Source organism: Netta rufina (assembly GCF_964035555.1).
Source record: "Netta rufina genome assembly, chromosome: 5".
Taxonomy (NCBI): Eukaryota; Metazoa; Chordata; class Aves; order Anseriformes; family Anatidae; genus Netta; species Netta rufina.
The window spans coordinates 53,380,105-53,402,005 of record NC_140128.1 but is presented as its reverse complement, the minus strand read 5'-3'; the positions used below and the strand labels follow the sequence as shown (position 1 = coordinate 53,402,005).

At 38.0% G+C, this 21,901-nt stretch overlaps 1 protein-coding gene across 2 annotated transcripts in view; it reads left to right on the top strand.

Annotated features, from left to right (window-relative positions):
• Window positions 1–1,829: 1,829 nt before the first annotated feature.
• Window positions 1,830–21,901, top strand: part of BEGAIN (brain enriched guanylate kinase associated) — a gene marked incomplete at both ends in the record, with an annotated part of 159,127 nt that continues 139,055 nt past the window's right edge. The window contains one exon of one of the 2 annotated variants that reach the window (XM_084288593.1): window positions 1,830–1,877. In XM_084288593.1, the coding sequence (XP_084144719.1) occupies window positions 1,830–1,877 (48 nt within the window). Of the gene's footprint in view, window positions 1,878–9,169; window positions 9,914–21,901 lie in introns of those variants that run through there. The other variant, XM_084288592.1, reaches the window with a different exon arrangement.

Genomic DNA, 21,901 nt, shown 5'->3' with positions numbered 1-21,901 from the left:
AATTATTCATAACAACACATTTTAAAGCACACTGCCATGCCAACTCATTTGTATGCAGGCAAGCTTTTTTAAGCAAACTTTTCCAGGACATATTGAAGCATGGAACTGGAACAACCATTTCCTTATTTACTGTATAATAGAAATAGAAAGTCTTTGGCAGATTATGCATACAGAGAGATAAAGAACAAAAGTAGAGATAACAAAATTAGTGTTTGTTATGGTGAACAACAATATATATTTCCTTCGCAAGCAACACTGTCTCTGAGGGGCAGTTCTGAACAGACTAATAAATTAGAGGCCAATAAAGGGAAAGTCTAGACTGAAATCCCACAACCCTTCCCAAAGTTATTGCAAAATTTCAGGAAAACACAGGATGGTTATAACATGGTGAGCAAGTACTAAAACATGGTACCTTCCTCCCCCACAAGAAAAAAAGAGACATTGGTGGGAAGTAATTCCACTAATGAGCTTTGATCCTTTCCACAGCTATTAGTAGCCAGCCAAAAGAGGAAGCAACCGTCAGTAACTATTTCTGAGACAGACTAGGAGAGTGAGGAAGGGGAAGAGGGTTGCATTTGCAAGACCTCCAAGGAGAAATGGTGACTTCATGATCAAGGAGATGGCATTGCTTAGAAGAAAAGGCTCATTTCTGCCTTATCCTTTGTGATTGCCTAATTCTCTAAGAGAATGATCCTAATGAAATTTCACAAACCTGTTACAGGTCAATTGTTTTTATGAAAGTCAAAGCCTCCAGAAATTTGATTCAGTACAAAGAATTGAGTTTTTCAATGTGCTCTTGAACAATTGAGTCTATCACAGGATTTTCTAATTCAAATAAACTCATTGGACAGGAAACAGAGAGGGAGAGAGAAGTAGAATATCATAGGAACATCTTATTCCCTTGTGGTTTATGAATTTGACAACAGTTTTCCTCCCAGTCCTCCCAGTTAAAATTTCCTCTATATTTAACATTTGATAAGTAGAACTACAGATGACATAAAACTTATGAGAAAAATGCTGCTGTACTGAAAGATCTCTACAGTAACTCCTGGAAGCATCACTAGAGTGGACTTTGGGTAGCCTGAATTCACTAGTAAGGTGGTGATCTTACCTGGCTTCAGAGACAGTAAGGCCTTGCAGAGTGTGGCTCAAGTGTTAAATCACCTAGCATCAAGCTAGAATTGGATTTAAGTGAAAGAAGATAAAATGGTATCAACAATATCATTAATTTCAAAATAAAGCAGAATTCAGTGGGTGGGAAATATTTTCAGTCCACCTACCAAAAACAGAAACACATTTTTTATTCTAAGACTGATTTTCCATGAGAAACTTATTCCATTCTTCCATTCAGTTTTCCTCTCTACTCTTTTAAATTGTCTTACATCTTTTCTTTCTCTTTTGCTAAACAGTAATAATAATAATCATCATAATAACAATAACAATATTGGGCTGGGAAAGAGTAAGAGAGAAAAAGGGAGAGAGAAAAAGGGTATATCAAATTTGGAAAACTACATGATACTGTTATCCCACCTCAAAGAAGGACAGAATTAAGAATTTGACACTTTCCTGAAAACACATACATTAAAGCAGTAGTGGAAGCAACTAAGACTCCTCATCTGTATTCTCAGAAGGATCAATTATTTTGCTGGCTGTTTTCACCAAACGACTACAAAGTGAACTGGAGACACTAAGACAGAGTCAAATACTAGTGTAATACAGATGACATACAGCTCTACCCATCCTACAGCACGGCTACAGAGAAGGCACAGAGTGTGAAGAAGAGCTCATGGAGCAGCTGGCTAAAGCAGAAGCTGAGCAAGAAAAAGAGGATGTTGCCAGAGGACAGAAAGCATTTTGAGGACTCATTGACAGTCAAGGTATGCAGCCGCGGTTGGTCACTAAGCACTAATCTGATAAAGAAACTGTTATTCACATATGCTATTGTTTTCAAGTAGCTCCATCTCTCTTGGCTGAGGACAACAATCTCTCAGGCAGGTGATACAACAAGCTTTTAGTGCTAAATGCCAACATGGAGAAAATGCTATCATGTATATGATCTAGCTCAGCCTCACTAGACCACAAATCTGTTCTCCGTAGATCAGCCTCCTTATCATTTTGTATTCCTCTCTTCAAGGTAGTCCATTGTCTGAACTGTGGATAAATAAAAGATCACTTAAAACCCTTGAAAAAAGATCACAGTCTACAGCTTCACTTCTCTGACTCTTCTCAGCAAGAGTAAAATTTGTCTTCATGGGAGGCTGAAAGGGAAAAAGTCCCTTGGGAATTAAGGGCAACCAAATGTCTTATCATCTAACACTACAAGTCCCTCGTACATTTCTTTGAGGAGCTTTAAATATATACACAACATGTCCACAGTGTACTTTTCTAATGCAAATCATACAAAAGCCAACAGCTTACAACTGATGCTAATGATACACTAATGGAAGGTGCTCTGATAGTGTGACACTGGCTATAGTAATAAGGGCCTGTGTGGAATGGAAAGTCTCTTTTATTTTCCTGTACTGCTCCCCAAAAATAATTTTATAATTGGTTTATTAAAACATGTTCAGTTTATATTTTTTCTCTCCCTTAATCTGTAATTCATTTTTAAACTATAAATAGAGCTTGCATGTGAAGCGGCTGGCTGGCTCTAGTTGTACTGCAGCTGTAGCATTTGTCAGAGCACAGTGACTCCATTTTCAGGGTGGTGCATGAGCTATGCTAAAAAACATCTCCCTTTCCTCTAACATTCAACACTTTTTACAAGCTTAACGCAGCTTTGTCTAGCATGCAGCTATCAATTAAATAGATCAGACTTGTGACTGCATGCAAGGAAGATGGCACCACCGTTTGTTGCATTGTCTTTGGTCACTCTGTATTTGCAAGACAGATAAATGTTTTTCTTAGCCTGATGGGATTAATGGGAATTTAGAGGATTTTCAATCCTTTAAATCTTTGGATTTAGATTAGAGGTTGAGTGCAAAGACCATCCACAACGCAGATTCTTGCACGAATGTCTCAAATGTCTCTGGTCTGAAACTCACCACAGTACCATTTCAAGTTCTTTTCATTCCACTAAAACCTACCATTTTTTAAAGAATCCAGACTGATATAATGCTGGCAGCACTGGCACAATTATTTGTCATTACAAGATATAGACCTATCAACAATCAATAGAGAAAGGAAAAAAATATAGAGAGATTTTTAACTAATTGCAATTAACAGTCACACAAAATAAAGAAACAAAACCAAGCTCTCATTTTACTGGTCCTGAATATGCCTGGATCTTACACAGATAGCTTAAACATCTACTGGAATTTTCCTTAGGACTGTGCAAGGCTTTCAAGGAGAACCAAGTGAGGTAAAATGACTCGAGGCAATGCTTGCTATGGTGCCTGTCCAATACAAATAATCTGCTCTAAAAAGAAAAAAAAATGGTAAAGATAATGTTTAGTGAAATGGATACTTTGCTGTGTGACAGCTAGCACCTTAGAAATAGACATTATTCCCACTAATTTGGAAATACAATATATTTTCTGGAGAACGACAAAATGAAGCAATGCTCAGAAGGTTTTAAGGTAACACTGTCTTGCTGAAGAAATTGGGCTAGGCACTCTTGTATTAAAAGCAAAGCATTATTTAGAAAATATTAAAATTTCTTAAGAGAAGAGAAGAGAAGAGAAGAGAAGAGAAGAGAAGAGAAGAGAAGAGAAGAGAAGAGAAGAGAAGAGAAGAGAAGAGAAGAGAAGAGAAGAGAAGAGAAGAGAAGAGAAGAGAAGAGAAGAGAAGAGAAGAGAAGAGAAGAGAGAAAAGGAAAAGAAAAGAAAAGAAAAGAAAAGAAAAGAAAAGAAAAGAAAAGAAAAGAAAAGAAAAGAAAAGAAAAGAAAAGAAAAGAAAAGAAAAGAAAAGAAAAGAAAAGAAAAGAAAAGAAAAGAAAGAAAAGGAAGAAGAAGAGGGAGAGAGAGAAGGAGAGAGTGAGAGAGAACTTCCAAAGGCAATTCAGTCAGAGAGGAACACCTGTAATATTTAAAGGGATGAATTTAATTGTAAAGCAGAAAGGTCAAATTAAATGCTCCAAAATGAACTGCACTGAACTGCATTAAGTGTATGGTAGTGGATAAGATTTGATAAAACTTTCATTAAACGCAGGAGGGAAGAGGGTATTTGAGCAAGAATGGGCACTGGAACACTTGGATATAGCTATTTGGAGAGTGGACTATGCTTGAAGGACTTACACAACTGTGGATAAACTGAGAACTTTGAAATGAATTGCACTTCCTACCAACTCCAGTGTGCTTGGCTCTAGTGCTTAGGCAGTGTTTCTGAGCAGTTTAAAGGCTGGCTGAGATCTAACAACAAAGTGACTTAGAAGAAATGAACTCCACTGTAATGGAAAAAACTCACCCTTTGCTGCAACATGAACTGCACTGTAATATTTGATTAACTGTAATTTTGGATGAACTGTAATTTTTGATCCAAAATGTTGGAGTCTACTCACTGGCAACAAAATGCTCTGGAAATAGCCTTAATTGGAGTTAAATTAAACCCAAAATTCTGTTTAAAATCAGATTTACACTCTTTTCTTTTTCTTTTTTAATTAATAACCAAACATTTTCTTATGAATCTTGGAATGTCAAAAACCCTTAGATTTGATTATTTTTAATGTAAATAATTTGCTGAATATCTTATCATTAGTATATCAACATGCATATTTTTAGATATATAAAAGCTTTGCACACTTCTTTAGTACTAGAACTGTTGAATATTGTCTGCTTTGACCCAAAAATGAGCATATCTTCCAGAGCTCTACACAAAGAAACTTCCAGTTGTCATAACAACCTACTGCAGCTTTTTTTCCTACATGGTTACCTTGCATTTGCTTTTGATACTATTAGCAAAAATTAAATCTTCAAAAGTTTTAAAATGGGGTTGCTATTAAAAGGGAGGGGTATATATATATTTAGTTCCCACAAAACTCAGATTTCAATTTGCAGTCTTCAGACAATGGTCTGTAAAGATATCACTTTGCATCAATTCTTGATTGGAAGTAACTCTGTTATGCTCCATTTTTAGACACAATATGCAGGTTTCTAATAATGTCTCTGTAAAATGACACTTAGAATATAAATAAACCTAAAGTAACCTTTATAAAAATCTTCGTATGTTTTGCTATGTAACAAGTTTACTAGACAGGTCTCTGAATGCCTCAGTCTTGTCAAATGAAATACTGACTCATTATGAAAGTCTCGTTTAAGCTGTGATCCTAGCTATCATTCTGTTACAAAGGTTTCAGATTCAGCTGTCAATTAAGCTAGGAAGGATTTGTATCGCTTTGCTTATATTCCCATGTTCATACTAAAATAGAATAGCCATTGCACCACACAAAATTACAAACTGGATGTACACGAGTCCCTGGAACTGGTTCACTTACTAATTTTCAGTATGTAAGTCTTGTTAATATTTACAAATGTCGTTTTGATCAGGGTCTCATCACATAAGAGAATGTACCAATGCAGGGAAAAAAACAGTCCCTTCCTAAATTTTAAGGACAGGTAATGGTGGCTACAAATGAAAGTGCAGGTGTTCATCAAAGGTCAACTAGCAAGTTAATGGAAGAAATGCTTACAAGGGTTGTGTTATTTACAGTCAAATCTGTCACTTAGATCAGACAGTTTTCTATTAACTTGCACAGACATACTGATTAATTCCAACAGTCGTGCTCATCATTTCTGAAATAATGTAAAATTAATGCATTAATTGGTTTTTTAAGATTATTTTAATGTTACTATGACAGTTTTAGAAGAACTCAGAAACCAAGCAAACATGCACCTAGCAGAGGCAAGTTGTAGCAAGAACAGAAGAATTTGGTTGTTAATACAGCTTCCTGAAGGTGTTTGTTTCAAGAGTATAGCCCAGACTACTGCAGCAATGCATTACTATTCACAGACATACCTGCTTGCACTGGAAAGAGGAATTCTCTTTATCATCCATGTCTTCAAAGAGATTTAGATATATAAGGCAAAATAATTTTAACATTTTAAAAAGTCACTTAACATATGGAAACTAAATCAGCAACATCAAATCATTACAAGAGTTCAGTCTCAAACACCCAGATTCTTAAGCATACACTGCTTTAATATTCAGATACTTGATTAGCATATGTGACTAGTGGAAATAATTTCTGTGGTTCATGTACTCTCCAGACCATATGTTGGTGAATTAATACTTAAGACAGACCATTGTAAAGACAATATTACTATCAACTTTGCTAACATCTATTGCAGTCAAGATTTAGAGGGGTTCACAATAAAAGATCTACATCATTAATTTTCATTCCAGCCATGCCTTATTCAGGCAAGAAAAAATCTGTCATTTTGCAGGGATGGCTTTAATTTTTTGGTTAATAATTGGTAATTAGATCAAATGCCAGGGTCACCCTTTCCCAACTGGTTAAGAACATATGTCTAAAGTCATTAGGCAGAAATCATCATAAGAAATAGGAGAAGCATTATTAAAAACCCACAAGTGTTATATACTCTACTTTGGTTACCTATAACATACAGCCTGACATTTTTCCTATTGTCTTATTTAATTTCAAACCAAATGGCTTCATTCCTGACAATAGAAAAGAATTATATGAGCCATTTTTGTTGGCTGTGCCACAGACTTCTGTTACATTCACACCTTAAAATTTGCACATATGCAACAGATAGCTGAATTTGTGCTTGTAGTTAACACAGCTTTGTTCATGCACAAATGGTCCCAATCCCCCATGAATAAAAAAGCTCTTCTCCAGATATGTACAAGCTATTTCAGATCCTGGCTCAAGAATGAGGCTTGCTCTGTTTCTGAACAGACATATTAATGAACTCCATTAAAACTGCAGAACTCACACTTTGCCAGGCTCTAATGGATCCTGGAAGAGAAACGTTCTGAGATGCATTAGTACAGAGCTTACCTCTTTGGGGAATCCTGTTTGCATCAGTGAGTAACCATAAGTTTGCAGAAAACTGTATTAGGACATACTGAAAAAGCCCTAAATTCTGTCTTTACAAGAAGAGAGTAGTGCACTATTGTTCTGTGATTGCATTGAAAAGGTCATGAAAATCTTTCTGTTGACAACAGAAAGCATTCGCTAGCCCTTCATATTGTCACCATTTATGTTCAAGTAAAAGGGGAATAATTTCATCTAAACTAAGACTTTATGCATTTTAATCTACATTGTCTCTGTGATCAGGATAATATTTGTAACATGCAATGTTACAAAAACATTGCAAAAATATTACAAAAATAAAACTTGTAACATGCCAAGTCCCATAGAAAATATGGAAGCATTTCAGAAAGTAATTCCAGTAAAAGCAATTGATTTTTGATGTGTTAAAAGGATCTTCTTGTCCCCCTGTTATTTGCAAAATTAATGCACTTACTATGTTAATTTGAGAGATTCGCAACACTTCAGCAGCTTTCATGAACGATGATTTAAATGAGTTCTGGAATTACCAACGTGGAGACAATAAATTACTTGCAGTGGGCAAATTGACTTGTAATGAGGGAACTAAATACAATATCTCTTTCAAAAGCTCATGGAATGACATTTTAACTTGAACTGCCATTGACCTGTCAGCTTTCACTTTTTTTTAAAGTATCAATGTATGATACTTTTAAATGTGCTCCTCACTAACTTTTTCCCCTTTATTGCCACCTTCTACCACACCTCACTCCCTTCTAGGGATTCTCCTCACATCTTCTTGCCCAGCTGTTTAAGGCAGGTCACTCAGGTTTCTTCTTGTGATCCATTTCTTTTTTTCTGTCTCCATCCGCTGAATTGCATAAGTTGGAAAGATGTCTGATTCCCATCAGACAAAAAGGGTTATATCACAGAATCACAGAAGCACAGAATGGTTTGGGTGAAGGTACCTTAAAGATCACCCAATTCCAACCCCCCTGCCATGGGCAGGGATACCTTCCACTACATCAGATTGCTCAAAGCCCCGTCTAGCCTGGCCTTGGACACTTCCCAGGACGGGACATCCACAGCTTCTCTGGGCAACCTGTGCCAGTGCCTTATCACCCTCATAGTAAAGTATGTCTTCCTAATGTTTAATCTAAATCTTAAATGTATCAGTCAGTTCATGTGTGATCAGGATGCTCCAAACTTTCATACTGATCATAAAGCCAAACTATAGCCTTTAACCTCACATAAAACAGCCTTTATATTCCCTCATGAGTAAAAAATAAATAAATAAATAAATAAAATAAAATAAAATAAAAACAGAAATTCTGCACTTCACAGTTCAGATTTGCCTGCCTGTAAAGAATGAGAAGAGCCTCACATGAAGAGTTGTGGAAAGTGGAAACAAACATCATTACCACTCCAGACTCATTTATAATGCTGAATTACTGAACTTTGCTTTGGTTCAAACCTTTAACAAATTATTTTAGAATGAAAACAATGGCAAGAACAAGCAGGCAGAAAGTGTGAATCACATTCTCTTTTTGCCTTTTTGGGTCCAGCAGACCTGCCACTAAGCTTTCTAATAGAATAGAAAACACTAGCAGCATTAGAACAATATAGCATGACCTTCTCTACTATTGGATTTTAAAAAGCCCTGAAACAGAACCACCCCTGACTTTACTTAGTGAGAATTGATTTACATCATGGTAGTTTGGTTTCCAGATCAACAGACAGGATTATATCATATGCTGCTTTGGATCAATGAAAGCCCATGTTCATCCACTAAGCATTCAATACCCTGGAAAATTTGCATGTCCTATAGATTCTGTTGATTAGTATGGCTAATTAAAATTATGAGAATGCACTATTGATCTAATTATGAAACATATGCATAATTTGGGATGCATATGAGATAAAATGTGGTGGCTGCACTATTATGCCTTTCAAAGACATGTCTGTTGCCTTACAAAGTAGAGAAAGATTTATAGGAATGTCACTGTCATTGATGCCAGCTGATACACCAACACAAAAATGGAGTCATTGTCTAAGGGCTCCATTTCCCCTGTTAAGCCAGAGGCTGCTGTGCTTGGAAGACCAGTCAAACAAGAGGGGGCTGGCAGGGTGACTGAAGAAAGGGCATGCTGTGCATCCACCTCTACATGTGTGCCAGAAGCAGGAACTGATGTGGAGAGGGAAGTCTCTGGAGATTTGACAATGAACAGTTACTCAAAACGCTGCAGCTCCAGCGAGGATAGCTTTGAGTTACACGGCAGCACAAGGTCAGAAGCTAAAAGCTTTGTTAAAAGCAAAAATAAGGATGAAGGCTATCGACCCCATCGATCAAAGCATTGTCAGAAAGGGGGTGAAAAATCCCATGGACTGGAACACTCTTCTCTATATCCAGCAGAAGGAGGAAACGCCAGCCAAAAGCTCCAGAGGCAGAAGACAACACACAAGAAAAGCAGTTCCTCTGCATCTGACTTGAGCTTGGTGAGTCAAGGATCATCAAGTTCACTGTCTGTCGTGGAAGAAAAAATTGAAGCTAAACTCAAATTCTCTCAATTTATTAATGAAGTTACTTTCAGAGTGCTTGATCCCATGAGCCTGAGGTCATACCGAGCTGCTAAACTGAAAAATACCTTTCCATCCGGTGTGAGAAGCCTAGATGATTTACGTATTAAGAGAAAGTCTCCTGAAAGCTGGAAAGAGAACATTTTAGTTGGGAAAAGCAATCAAGAAATAGATTTAGACAGTCTGAAAAGTGATGACATTGTGGCTGGATCACGAACACGCAAATTAGAGAAGTCCTTGTCCCTGGATGCAGGTCCTTCTCTCGGGTCGCTTAGTAATGGTGCTTCATGCAAAACAAGATCTGGCTTGCCTGTAGAAATTATGATTTCTCAAAACAAAGAAATGCCAGCCACAAAATCTGCATCTCTGCCTAGAAGCACAAGCATGGTGAGCTCTCTCTCAAATCACTTCTTTCGGTCATGTGTGACAAGTACTTGTTCATTAATGTGACTATTTGAGCAGTGCTGCTGTCTGCCTGGGTGGGGTCTTACTTTGTACACAAAGTTTTCTGCAGGATGGGAAAAAAAAAAAAAAGGAGGGTTTTGTAGTAGCCGAAGAAATCAACTGTAGGGCGTATGAGGAAAAGGAAAGATAGGATACACCTCCCTATTCCTTTCCAGTCCTTTTTCATTGGTGTCTTAACAGAAGACTTCACAAGATCAAGTAAGAAAGGTAATCAGTTTATGCAGAAACTCCATTACCAGGTCAGCTCTAGCTAACCGGTCAGGGCACCCTCACAGTAAAACAGTTTAGCCTGCAGAGGGTTCTGTGACAGACCACTAAGGCAGTGAAGGTCAGCAGGTTAGAATTTGCTTGCTCAAGTATCTCTGCACTCAATAGGCATGTTCAGTTAATATATTTAAATACCAGTGAGAGCTCTGACATACTGAAATTGTTAATAAGGTCTCTGGGTCTGGAGTTAATACATGTCATCTGATAACTTCTTTCCTATTTTTTCCCCCTGAAAATGAATGAATAAATAAATCTTAAACTGAAAAAGAAAATAAAGACAAATTGAAGCTTTCTTCTACAATCTGGCAAAAAAATATATTTATTTATTCTTATGAGATTCTTTGTATGGTTGAGGAAGGGATGTTTACATCTATGAAAGGGAGTGAAGGGGGATTGCTGTTCTTTGCTTGTATGGCACTGTCAGAATTCCTGAGCTGCCAAACCTTGAACTGAAATGTTATTGTGCCTCTAGAACAACCATTGCAACCCTGCTAGAACAGCTAGAACAATAAAAGTCAAGGTACTGTTATTTAAAACTATACATTTGCACATAGATGTTCTTAAAATGTGAGCTTCTATATCTCCATTATTCTTTAAAAAGTCTAATCAAATTTAAAAACAAAGAAACAAAAAGGTGTCTGTTTTCACATAGGATTACATAAAGTGGGAGAACATCCCAGTCTTAAGAATTTCATGCAATTTTCAGCAACCCAAGCTTAGGTTTTTATAGGATGTCCACGGATATTTTAATTATCATTTATCAACGATGGCCAAAGGAAGAAGAGGTGAAAGTTAATGTAACACAGAGAGAATTTGCACACTGTGTTGCATCTCCACTCCTCAATGGGGTCTGTTCTGCAAAGGGGTCAGGAGGCTCCAACCTGAGCCTATGGCAGGCTACAGTTTTTCACATTTCAATTAGCCATCTGTCGGAGGACCTTTTCCAATGGGCTTGCTCACACTATATAAATGGAAATGTCCAACCGATAAAGCGCTGACTAAATAGTCCCAAGTAATTCCCGTCGAGTAATGTAGGCATCACTCTACTCCAGTTTAAGCATCAGACTGCTCTAAGTCTAGTCATTTAAATTAAAGACACTAGTTACCAAACCTTATTTCAACAATGCCTCAGATTGCAGAGCTCAACATAAAAAAAAAGAAAGGGGGAAGGGGAGGTAATGAACCAGAACATGTTTGGCCACATCTAAAAATTCGTGTCTCCCACATGCAAAAACTTTGACTTCAATGCAATTTATTTAGTGCTCACCTGAAGCTTGCCTAGTATAAAGAAAAAGGATAAGTGTACAGACAGCCTTGAGTGCCAATATTGTAAAGATATCTAAAAGGTACTTGGTTATATAATGTTCATTTGAATACATATATAAAACATTGACTAAATTTTTTTTCATGTGTTAGTTGCCAAGTTATTATTCATATGTAGAAGATAATCTTTGAGAGAAAGAAATAGATTAGGTTACATTGACTTAGATATAAAAAGAGCATAGCAGAAGTGTAACAACACAAGTCCTGAAGAGCATGAAAGAACTTGCTTGAAAGTTTGAGGTTAAGAAAGTTGAAACTGATAAAAATGAAAACGTGAGTTAGAAGAAAAATGCTGTGACACTGTGACCTGTTATGTTTTCTGGGCAACTGAGGTGTCCATAACTGTGCATGCACTACATTTGATAGATCTATATTAGATCCAGACCTACTACAGTGATTTTCAACTTTCAGACTTGTGAGAACTCTTGAAAACATTCAGGAACATTTCTTCAGCAAGTATTTATCATTTTGCAAACAACTGCAACTGAAATGACATCTCATCAAGAAAACATCTTCACTATAGATCTATGCAGAGGAACTTCCAGACAGCTAACAGTATCAAAAAGATACTCCCTTCAGTTAAATGGGGTTCTAATAGTAAAAAGCAATTACCAAATACAATGAACATGGCATTGCTATAGTCTACATATTTTTGCCACCCTGTCAGCATGATGAAATTATTTCTTATGTCTACGTATTGATCTAAATTTGGAGTTATTGGATAAATTAGCAGAAAAGCAAAATCATTTAACCAGATGAATACAAGCTCCTGAACCCACAACGATGCATAATGTGAGTGTGCACAACTCAAGACTCAGTCATACTTGCAGGCTGAAGTGAAATAACCAGTTCAATAGGCTGAAAAATGCAGGAAAAGGGTGAAAAGCATTGTGCACAATGAAAAGTGTTTCTCAGTACTGGGAAGAAATGCTTGTTGCAGTCTGTCAAAGGACAGATCAACACAGAGAGAAATGTCAGAGGGGCCAAGCAATATGCATTTTCCTCTGATCGAGGGTATGTTTCACAGAAAAACAGGCAGGAAAACAGAAACATATCCCTGCTCCATAGGAACAAACTATGTTTGGAGAGCCAAGTCTTAGAATAATCTTGCTGCATCCATACAATATTGCACCCTAGAAGGTAGGGCAAACAATGGCTTATTATTATTACCCAGGTAGCATCATTGCATGAACACAGACTTTTTTTGAACTCAAAGTGATGCTTCTGTGTGGAAATTATGTGGGCTTTTCAACCTGGTTTGGCATCAGTTTCAGGGCTTCTTCTGTATTTGATATACTGCAGCTACTGAGCTAACTATGTCCCTGCTGGTCTCACATCTGCATCTATCCTCCATCTCTCAAATGAATTGCACTAGTCTCATCACCCAACTAAGGTTAATGCTAGACACCTGCCAGCACCAGGCACCTGGAGAGTCATTGATGACAGAGCCACCTCCTTTGTGATTTAGTCTAATGGGCCAAACACTGGATCCATAACAGTAATTCAATTCCCTCCTGTAGCCTTAGCAATGCTACCTGAAAGCAAAGTATTCATTCTTGCTCTAATTTCAGTCAATGTACACCCTAAAGTATTTGTTTTCTATAGCACTTGAGATGGAAGGGGAAAAATGCCTGTTAAAAAGGCTTGTATCCTTATAAAATGTAGATGACTGAAGCACAAGCTAGAATAACACTCGTTTTCATTCCTCTCATGGGTTCCACTGCAAGAAGAACATCTTAGCATGGAAATGGCTCTCTGCAAATGCAGAGGTCACCTATAAAAATAATACCTTCCCCAGAACTTCCCAGGCAAGAAGGAACTTGAGGCAGAGTAAGACTGTCTGCAAAAGCTGTAGTGGAATGTCAATACAGTAGAACATGCAACTAATCTCCATTTTCTAAAAATACTCAGTTCCTAGGGCATTCCATTTCTAATCTCATTGAAAGAGACAATTTATCCAATTTATCAAGGACAACTAGACAGCTATCCTTGTTGCTCTAGGTCAAGGCTACAAGAAAGAGCTGGTTATCCTTCCCCCTCTACTCTGCTCTGGTGAGACCCCATCTGGAGTACTGCATTCAGCCTTGGGACCCTCAGCATAAGAAACACATAGATCTATTACAGTGCATCCAGAGAAGGGCCACAAAGATGATCAGAGGGCTGGAGCAATTCTCCAGTGAAGAAAGGCTGAGAAAGTTGGAATTATTTAGCCTAGAGAAGAGAAGGCTCCAGGGACACCTTATTGCAGCCTTTCAATACTTAAAGAGGGCCTACAGGAAGGATGGGGAGAGAGTTTTATCAGAGAGTGTTGAGACAGAACAAGTAGTGATGGCTTTAAACTAAAAAAGGGCAGGTTTAGATTAGATATAAGGAATAAATTATCCACTATGAGGGTGGTGAGGCACTGGAACAGGTTGCCCAGAGAAGTTGTGAATGCCCCATCCCTAGGGAATGGCCAGGTTCAAGGCCAGGTTGGATAGGGCTTTGATCTAGTGGAAGGCATCCCTGTCCACAGCAGGGGGATTGGAAACAGATGATCTTAAGGTCCCTTCCAACCCAAACCACTCTAGGATTTTATGATTCTATGGAAACTTTCAGTCCTCTTTCATTCCTTCCTCTCTACTATTGTGTTGTAAAAAAGGTAACTGCTTTGTTTTTGGAAGACTGCAAAGTCTTTCATTTACATTTACAGTCCATTCATGTTTACAAGTAAGATCTGGGTTCAAGTACTTCATAAAGGAAATTGTCTATCACTGACTGATGCACACAATCTGCTAACAGAGAAATAGTAAGAGGTGCCACCATAAGCACAGAGAGATTGATTTGTCCAGGTCAGCAATCAAGCCAGTAGCATAAAAATGGCCTGAAAAATCTTCCTGTGTCCTATTTTCTGGTCTGTTCCTGCTTTTGTAGAGCTTTTTGTAGACAGGAAGGACAATAAAGAACCACCCTCAATAACAGAAATAATATGTCACTGATCCACAGCTCTGGTAACTCAAGGTTTCCAGAGGAAGGAAACCCTGCGAGAACTACATCAGATTCTTCAGTTCTTCAGCACACATGGCAGATCATCTCATTAAGGCCTCATATGAGTCTTATATGGCAGTGGAAAATGCCACATGACCACCTTTCCTGGCATCCTGGCCTCCCTCTTGTCATGTTAGCTCACATGACACTCACATGAGTAGAAGTTTCCTCCCTTCTGCCTTGCATATAGGAGACAACCCTCAAGCTTCCAATAGTCTCAAAATGTTTTGTCAAAATAGATATTAAGATACTAGGCTAAATTCTTTTACCATATGCTTGACTGAGAGGAGATACTGGTGACTGCTTTTCACCATTTAGAGACATCAGTCAGTTTTCACATTTTTTTGCTTTAAACTCAATATCATACAAAGCAAACATAGCCACTTAGCTGCTGCCTAAATAAACCATAACAACTTCATGCTGTTGTTTTTTTCTCTCTCTACATATCCTATATGTTTGGTAACACTGTACAACAATCACAGGTCAAAATAATTGCACTTGAGTTAAATGACAACTTAAGTCAACTGGGGAAGCATTTGCTCAGTTCTTCGAAGGACCCTTCGTGCATCATCATCACTGTTGTTATCTCCTCCTGATACCAACACTGACTGTTTTTTTCTAATTCTGTACACAACTACTGTGAAATTGTTAACACTGGCTGCAATTGTAAGGAGCAGCATTGCAAATGTATGCAGATGTGTAGTCTTGGAGCTTCCAGGGTCAGTAAAGCTTCCCTGGTTGGTAAAGTAGCTTTACAACACCTCATGAGAGATAGGCAGCCAAATACTCAGCTACAAGATCTCATGAGCAAAACAAATGGCAGTGCTTTCTGACACACACTCCATCAAAGACAATTTCCTCTTCCATTGATCAAACTACCTTAAATATCTCTTCAACCTCTGAGAGGACTTGGCTATTTTAGGTTTGAAGCATGTAATAGTATTAGCTGAACCAGCAGCAGCCAACTAGGGGCAAGATGGAGCTCAGAAAAGACTTACAGTCTAAGTATTTACCCAACTTTGTCAGTTAAATATAGAGCATTGAATCCTCTCCTTCATTTTTTTTTTTATTTTTTTTTTTTGTGACATTTACGGTACACTCACAAGATATTGGAAGCTAAGAAGGCCATGTGTGGTTTCATCTATAGTTAACACCTCTTGTCCCAATAATGTAGCGTTGACTCCTTTCCCATTGCTAAGAGGAGTGCAGCAGCCTTGTACTGTAGAAGAGATCAGCATAATGTTTTTAGAGCAGCAGATGTGACATCATTTTACAAGCAACAGTATGAGCAGATGGTGTTTAGAGAGTTCTCCTTTCCTGCTCTAAAACACCTCCGTTGGGTCACTAATGGATCCTTCGTCTAGTCGAACACAGTACATATATCTATAATGTTCCCAAGATGACGCATATGGTCATTTACAGCTTCTCAGCTCACCAAATACAAATTAGATCAAAATTTTCTTTACAGAGCAAAGACATCTATAAGCCAGTACTCAACAGAGTAAGCTATTTATTCAAGACAGGTTAAAATAAAAAGTCTGAACTGCTTGACAATAAAAAGAATGTGATTTCAATGGAATTAAGTATCTCACTAAAAAAACTGCAGTTTTTGAAGTTAGGGTTTGTACTTGGTTTTCCCATCACCACCAACATTTTTAGAGGAGAAGGGAAGTAGCAAGTGACACAGGAGGGAAATGTTTGGATAAAGGAATGGAGATTACTACAATGCTGAATTTCAGCACAGGATTCAGGGCTCCATCCAGAACACAAAATCATTTGCCACCCAAATGTACTATTAGCTTTCAGTAGGGTGGCTACTCAGCCAGAGAAAAATGCTGAGAGCATGCACTTCACATTGATTTCGATATCTCTTGGCACCAGCCATACGAAAGCAACATTGGCAATCAAAAATGTTTAGTGTTCCTTTTCCAGCAATCTTTGTTAACATGACTTTCCTCCTTCCTTTGAGTTTGAAAATCACTTCTCAATTGCACACTCTATCTTTGGGTGCCTTTAGAAAGAAATAGTTCTTTCAGAGTAATGGAAGCTACAACAGGCTTATAACAGTTACCATTAGCAGAGATGCCAGAAAAACTGCAGGGCCAGACAAGGGAAGGCAAAACAGTAAAAGGTAGAAGAGACCAATAGATCTTTCTTCTCTAGCCCAGGTTTGGTCTAAAAACCCTTCTGTGTAATTTATGACAACAGGTTTTAAAGGTGTTTCAAACTATTTTTCTTTTCATCCTTCAGAGAGCAGCCAGTGTTTGTCATGTTTATGAATTGATTTTTTTGCCCTGTTATAGCATGGCTTTGGTATAACACAAAAGCAGAAGGCCTCAGCATGCTGTGGCTCTCTCCCATAGACACATGCAATAATTAACACAACCATTTTGTCTGGTCAACATAGTGAAAATCTCTGAATATTGCCAAGAGAAGATTCAAGTGCAAGGCAATGCCCAGAGCCAGAGGTTGCTCTTATGTATTTTTTACTAATAATTGATATTTTTTCTCCATTCTTTCTACTGTTTTCAGTTCTATTAAAATTCTGCCCATTGATGTACTGCATGCAGTTAACAGAAACACAGATATAATCTTGCTTCCCTCCCCACCATGCTATACGTGACAAACTGAGTAAAAAATTCACTTCTTAGTATGAAACTAGCACAACATGCATTTGGGAGACATAATAGATAGAGAGTCAGTATTACATTAATCTCTGCCAAAATTGCAATTGAAATACTTTGGTTTCTCTGTAGGTCTCGGTGCTCTGTGAGTTTTAGCAGAAACTGTAACATCATTCTGCACAACAGAAAATGTAACGTTAAAACTTTGACACACAATGAGACCAAAAATTTCAAGAGCAGAATCTTTTATGAGTTGGAGGGTGAATTGTTTGATATTAGGTGTGGGCCTCAGTGAAATGAAGCCTACCTGCCCCAGCACCATGCACTCATGTCTCAGAATATCAGAAACTGTGGACATTGACCTGAAGCCTGGTAAGGAAAAAGATCACAATTCGGAAGTTCTTTTCTATTTGTAAAATATGCATCTTTTCATAAAGTTCGACAAAAATGGCCTTTTCACAGACTAGCTAAAACATTTGTTTCAATGACTTCCTCTTTGCAAAGGGATTTTAATTTGACCTTCTCAAATGAAACTCTTCAGTTCCAGGAGTTTTAGATGACAGAAAAACACATCTTGTCAATAAGAAAGAAGCAGCAGATGCCATAAATTTTGGCTTTAAAAGTCTCCCATGATATTCTCATAAGCAATCCAGGAAAACACAGGGAAAAATATTTAAAGGTAGATATAAAACTGGTTGGAAAAACTTATTGAGAGGGTAGTTCATAATATTCAGTCATGAGTGGGGTGTCAGTGGGACCAATATTAGCAATCAAATGCATTTGCTTTCAGATATCACTACAGACAATAACTAAAGCATACAATCCTTCTCATTTGATTGATTTAGAAACTACAGCAGTGCACTTATGTCCCTGTGTAATGATCTTGAGAGGATGCTTGTGAAATTTCCAAAATAATGACTTTTTTTACTTAAAAGCTTACTTTTTTTACTGAATTGTTACTGAATTTAAAGGAAGGTTTCCCACTTCTGAAGATCATCCTTGGTGGAAAAACCTTCAAGGTTTTTCTTGTTTGTTTGTTTGTTTTGTTTGTTTTTGTTTGATTTTTTTTTTTTTTTTTTCTGTATTTTAGTAAAGGCATTCAGTCCCTAGACCGGACAGAAGATTTTTGTCAGTTCATCTACATCTCAATGTGACCCCATTCCTCAAATCACTGTTAATCTGAAAACAAATCTGTTTCTTTTTCCAATAGTAAAAGGTTGTTCCTTTTAGAACTTGTTGGGAGCTTAATGTTGGAAACATTCACATTCACATACCTACTGCTAGCTTGTAGATAGTAGCCAGCATAGCCTTCTGTTCAGAAACTGTTGGCCAATAGCTCCCAGTTTCTGACAGTAAATACAATGTCTGCAAGGATAAACAAAAATAATTCAAATTCACATCTGTATCAATAGAGCTTGTGAGCTGCCTGTGTTAATATCTGATGTATCTGTTTGTTAGACATTGGAACAGGCTGCCCAGGGAAGTGGTGGAGTCACCATCCCTGGAAGTCTTTAAAAGATGTTTAGATGTAGAGTTTAGGGATATGGTTTAGTGGGGACTGTTAGCGTTAGGTCAGAGGTTGGACTTGATGATCTTGAGGTCTCTTCCAACCTAGAAATTCTGTGATTCTGTGATTCTGTGTTAAGATGGCTATGAATGAACATTGGTATGGCAGTCTCTGCCTTCTGCTCAGATAATGAGAGCATTAAAAAAAAAAAAAAAAAAAAAAAAAAAAAAGAATTAATATTATTGTTCATTTAGCAACATGTTGAAATGGCTTCTTCACACAGCAACATTTATTATATTAGAAATAAAGACATTTGCCCCAAAGAACTGCTATTCCCTAGTTAACTATATTAACAAAGCCTTGCTGCGTTAATATGGTTAAAATGAGCAGCTGTTGAGAATTCAAAAACTAGTTTGCAACCACTTATTTCTACAGCAGTCAGCCAAACCTTCACAGCACTTGCTTCGCCTGAGCTATGAGCTCACAGAAAGTACTAGACACAACCTATTTCTGGAGACTCAGAGCTGAATCATAGTTTTGCAACAAGAAAAGTGGGACAGCCAGTAAGCCAGCAGCAGGAAACAAAACGCCAGTGGCCAGTGGGGTCTGTGCTGTGAAGGAAGAAATGATGAACACTGTGTGGGACTGGAGGGCACCAGTAGGCCATAATGGTCCTGAATGCCTGGAGGCCTGTGTCTCTGCCCACAGCCCAGGAGCACATGCCCCAGGGCCACCAGCTGTTGCCCGAGCATGGCTGCAGAAGGGCAGGTCTCCAGCTCCTCACTGCTAGGCCCTGCCTATCTGCCCAGCCATGGGCCCTGCTGAGCCTGGCCCACCTACAGGCTCATGTCCCAGCCTGGCCCTGTCCCCTGGGAGGTGCCTAATGCTGGGGCTGCCCTGGTTCCCCCTAATTGCCCTGCTCCTGAGTGGGGTGGTGGGACATGTCCCGATTGGCAGGGCCTGCCTTAAGAGACTCTTAGAGAGCTGACAATCCCCAGCAAGCCCCAAGCCATGCAGTGCCCTGACAGCAAGAAGGCAAATAGGGTACATGGGGACACTCCTGCCACCACAGCAGAGTCAATTCATGAACAGCAGTAAAAGATAAAATACATCCCAGTACATGAGAGGTTATCACAAGAAGAAAAGAGAATTGCTGTACTGAAAATACTACAAAGCCAGGGTTACTCACTCTTCATTGGGAATTTAAATGGAATAACAAATTGTTAACAAAACTCATTTTGTTAACAATTTTATTAATTGTTATTTAACAATTAATAAAATTGTTAACAAAATGAGTTTTGTTAACAATTTGGCAGTCTTTAGTCTTTATGACTGCCTATATTTAGCAGTAAAATACTGAAAAGGCTGTTCTTTGGTCTTGTATATACCCACTTTCTCCACTTTCTGGTATTTTGAGGTTTCCTCTTGGTTCTTGTTTAGATGTTGTAGTAAACATAAAATGGACGCTAAACCAGTCAGCAAAGTTACATGATGAAAGCATACAGTCCATTACAATCAATGCAGTTAATTAAAAATACAATTAAAAAAGAAACAGTGATGAGAATTGGAACACAATAAATAATTAAAACAAAATTAGTTTGGCTCTTTTGCTGAGCCAGACTCTGTCCCCAGTTAAAACTAAATGGCTTTCTACTGCATTGGTAGCTACAATAGCAAATCTGACATAGCTATCAATTCTCCTACCAGTACTGTGGTATAAGTGTGAAAGCCCTGCATCCTACCTTCTTCTTGCTCTACCATCTTCCACAGCCAATCTGCCACTCAACTCCCATCACCATGAGACTGGGACCTGGACTGAAGAATTGAAAATACAGAGCAGGAAAGGAGAGTATGGTGGTAGAAAATAACAACAACAACAAAATGTTAATTGTTACAACAAAATATGAAACATTCCTCTACAGCTGCAGATAAACTGTTGGTAAATTATTATTTATATGTTTATTTATTTTGGGAATAGGCAAGTGCAGAAAGGACCAAGGCCATTATGCAGTCAAGCTACTGGCAGCTTATTTTTACCTATTCTGGAGTGTAGGAATTGGCATTGCAGAAAGCAGCCTGTGAAGGAAAGAGGCTTTGTTCCTCAAACACCAGGCCTTCAGAAAAAATGCTGGGTACTAACATAGCTAACTGCTTCATTTCCGAGCTCAGGTCTGCAGGAATCATTTTTACAGGTTATTGTGTCTCTGTTTGATATTACCACAGCAGTGTTACAGCTCTATAAATTGTGTATTGACAGCTGTGGTTGGTTTCCTGCTTTTCTTGTATTCATTCACATCTTAAGTGTTCTTTCCTTCCTTGAAGGAAATAAATCTCTCCCCTGAGTTGGCAAATGTTAGTGACAAAAAGCAGGGTGCTGAGAAGAAAGTTTCAGTTTTCATTTTCTCAATGCATAACATCTCCAGTTCTTTGAGAAGGAAGAAACAAATGAGCCCTTCTGGCTGAGTCACTATTTAATAACATAATAATTAGCTAAACATCATGAAAACTAGGAATTAAGTATTTTCCACTCTTATTGGACTTCTGTCATCAGAAGAAAAACAACATGTAACTCTTCTAGTAACTTGGTTATTTTAGTACCACAGATCAATAGCTTGATTCTCACATTTCTCAAAACTATGAATCCTAATAGCAATAATAAATATTAGCATGTGCCCTCAAAGCTGTAATGGAATTTCACAAAGGCGTATGCACACTGTGTACACTGCTTTAGTATGTCAGGAGGAACAAATGTCTTTTAAATCCTGACTTTCTGTTGAACAACAGTTAAGACCACAGCTGTTCCAATGCTGATTGCTTTGTGTAGTGACAGCTCTTTTTTCAGATATGCGTTATTGAAAAATGTAGGTAAAACTGTAGATTTATAGGGTTTACAACTACATGTGAGACCCTTCTTTTAAATCTGAACAATAATGGAAGATCCTGAGGTCGGTAAAAGTTTTTCTGAGATGGTCAAAGCAAGGGAGGGCATAATACTGGCCTTTCTTACAATTGCCTCCACTGGTTTACTATGTAACTTTAGATAAAAGCCCATCTTGGACCTGTCTCCCTTTCCCTATATGCAATATTAGAATTATAGTATTATGGATCATAGAATGTCTAGAGTTGGAGAGCACCCACAAAGATCGTTGAGTCTGACTCCTG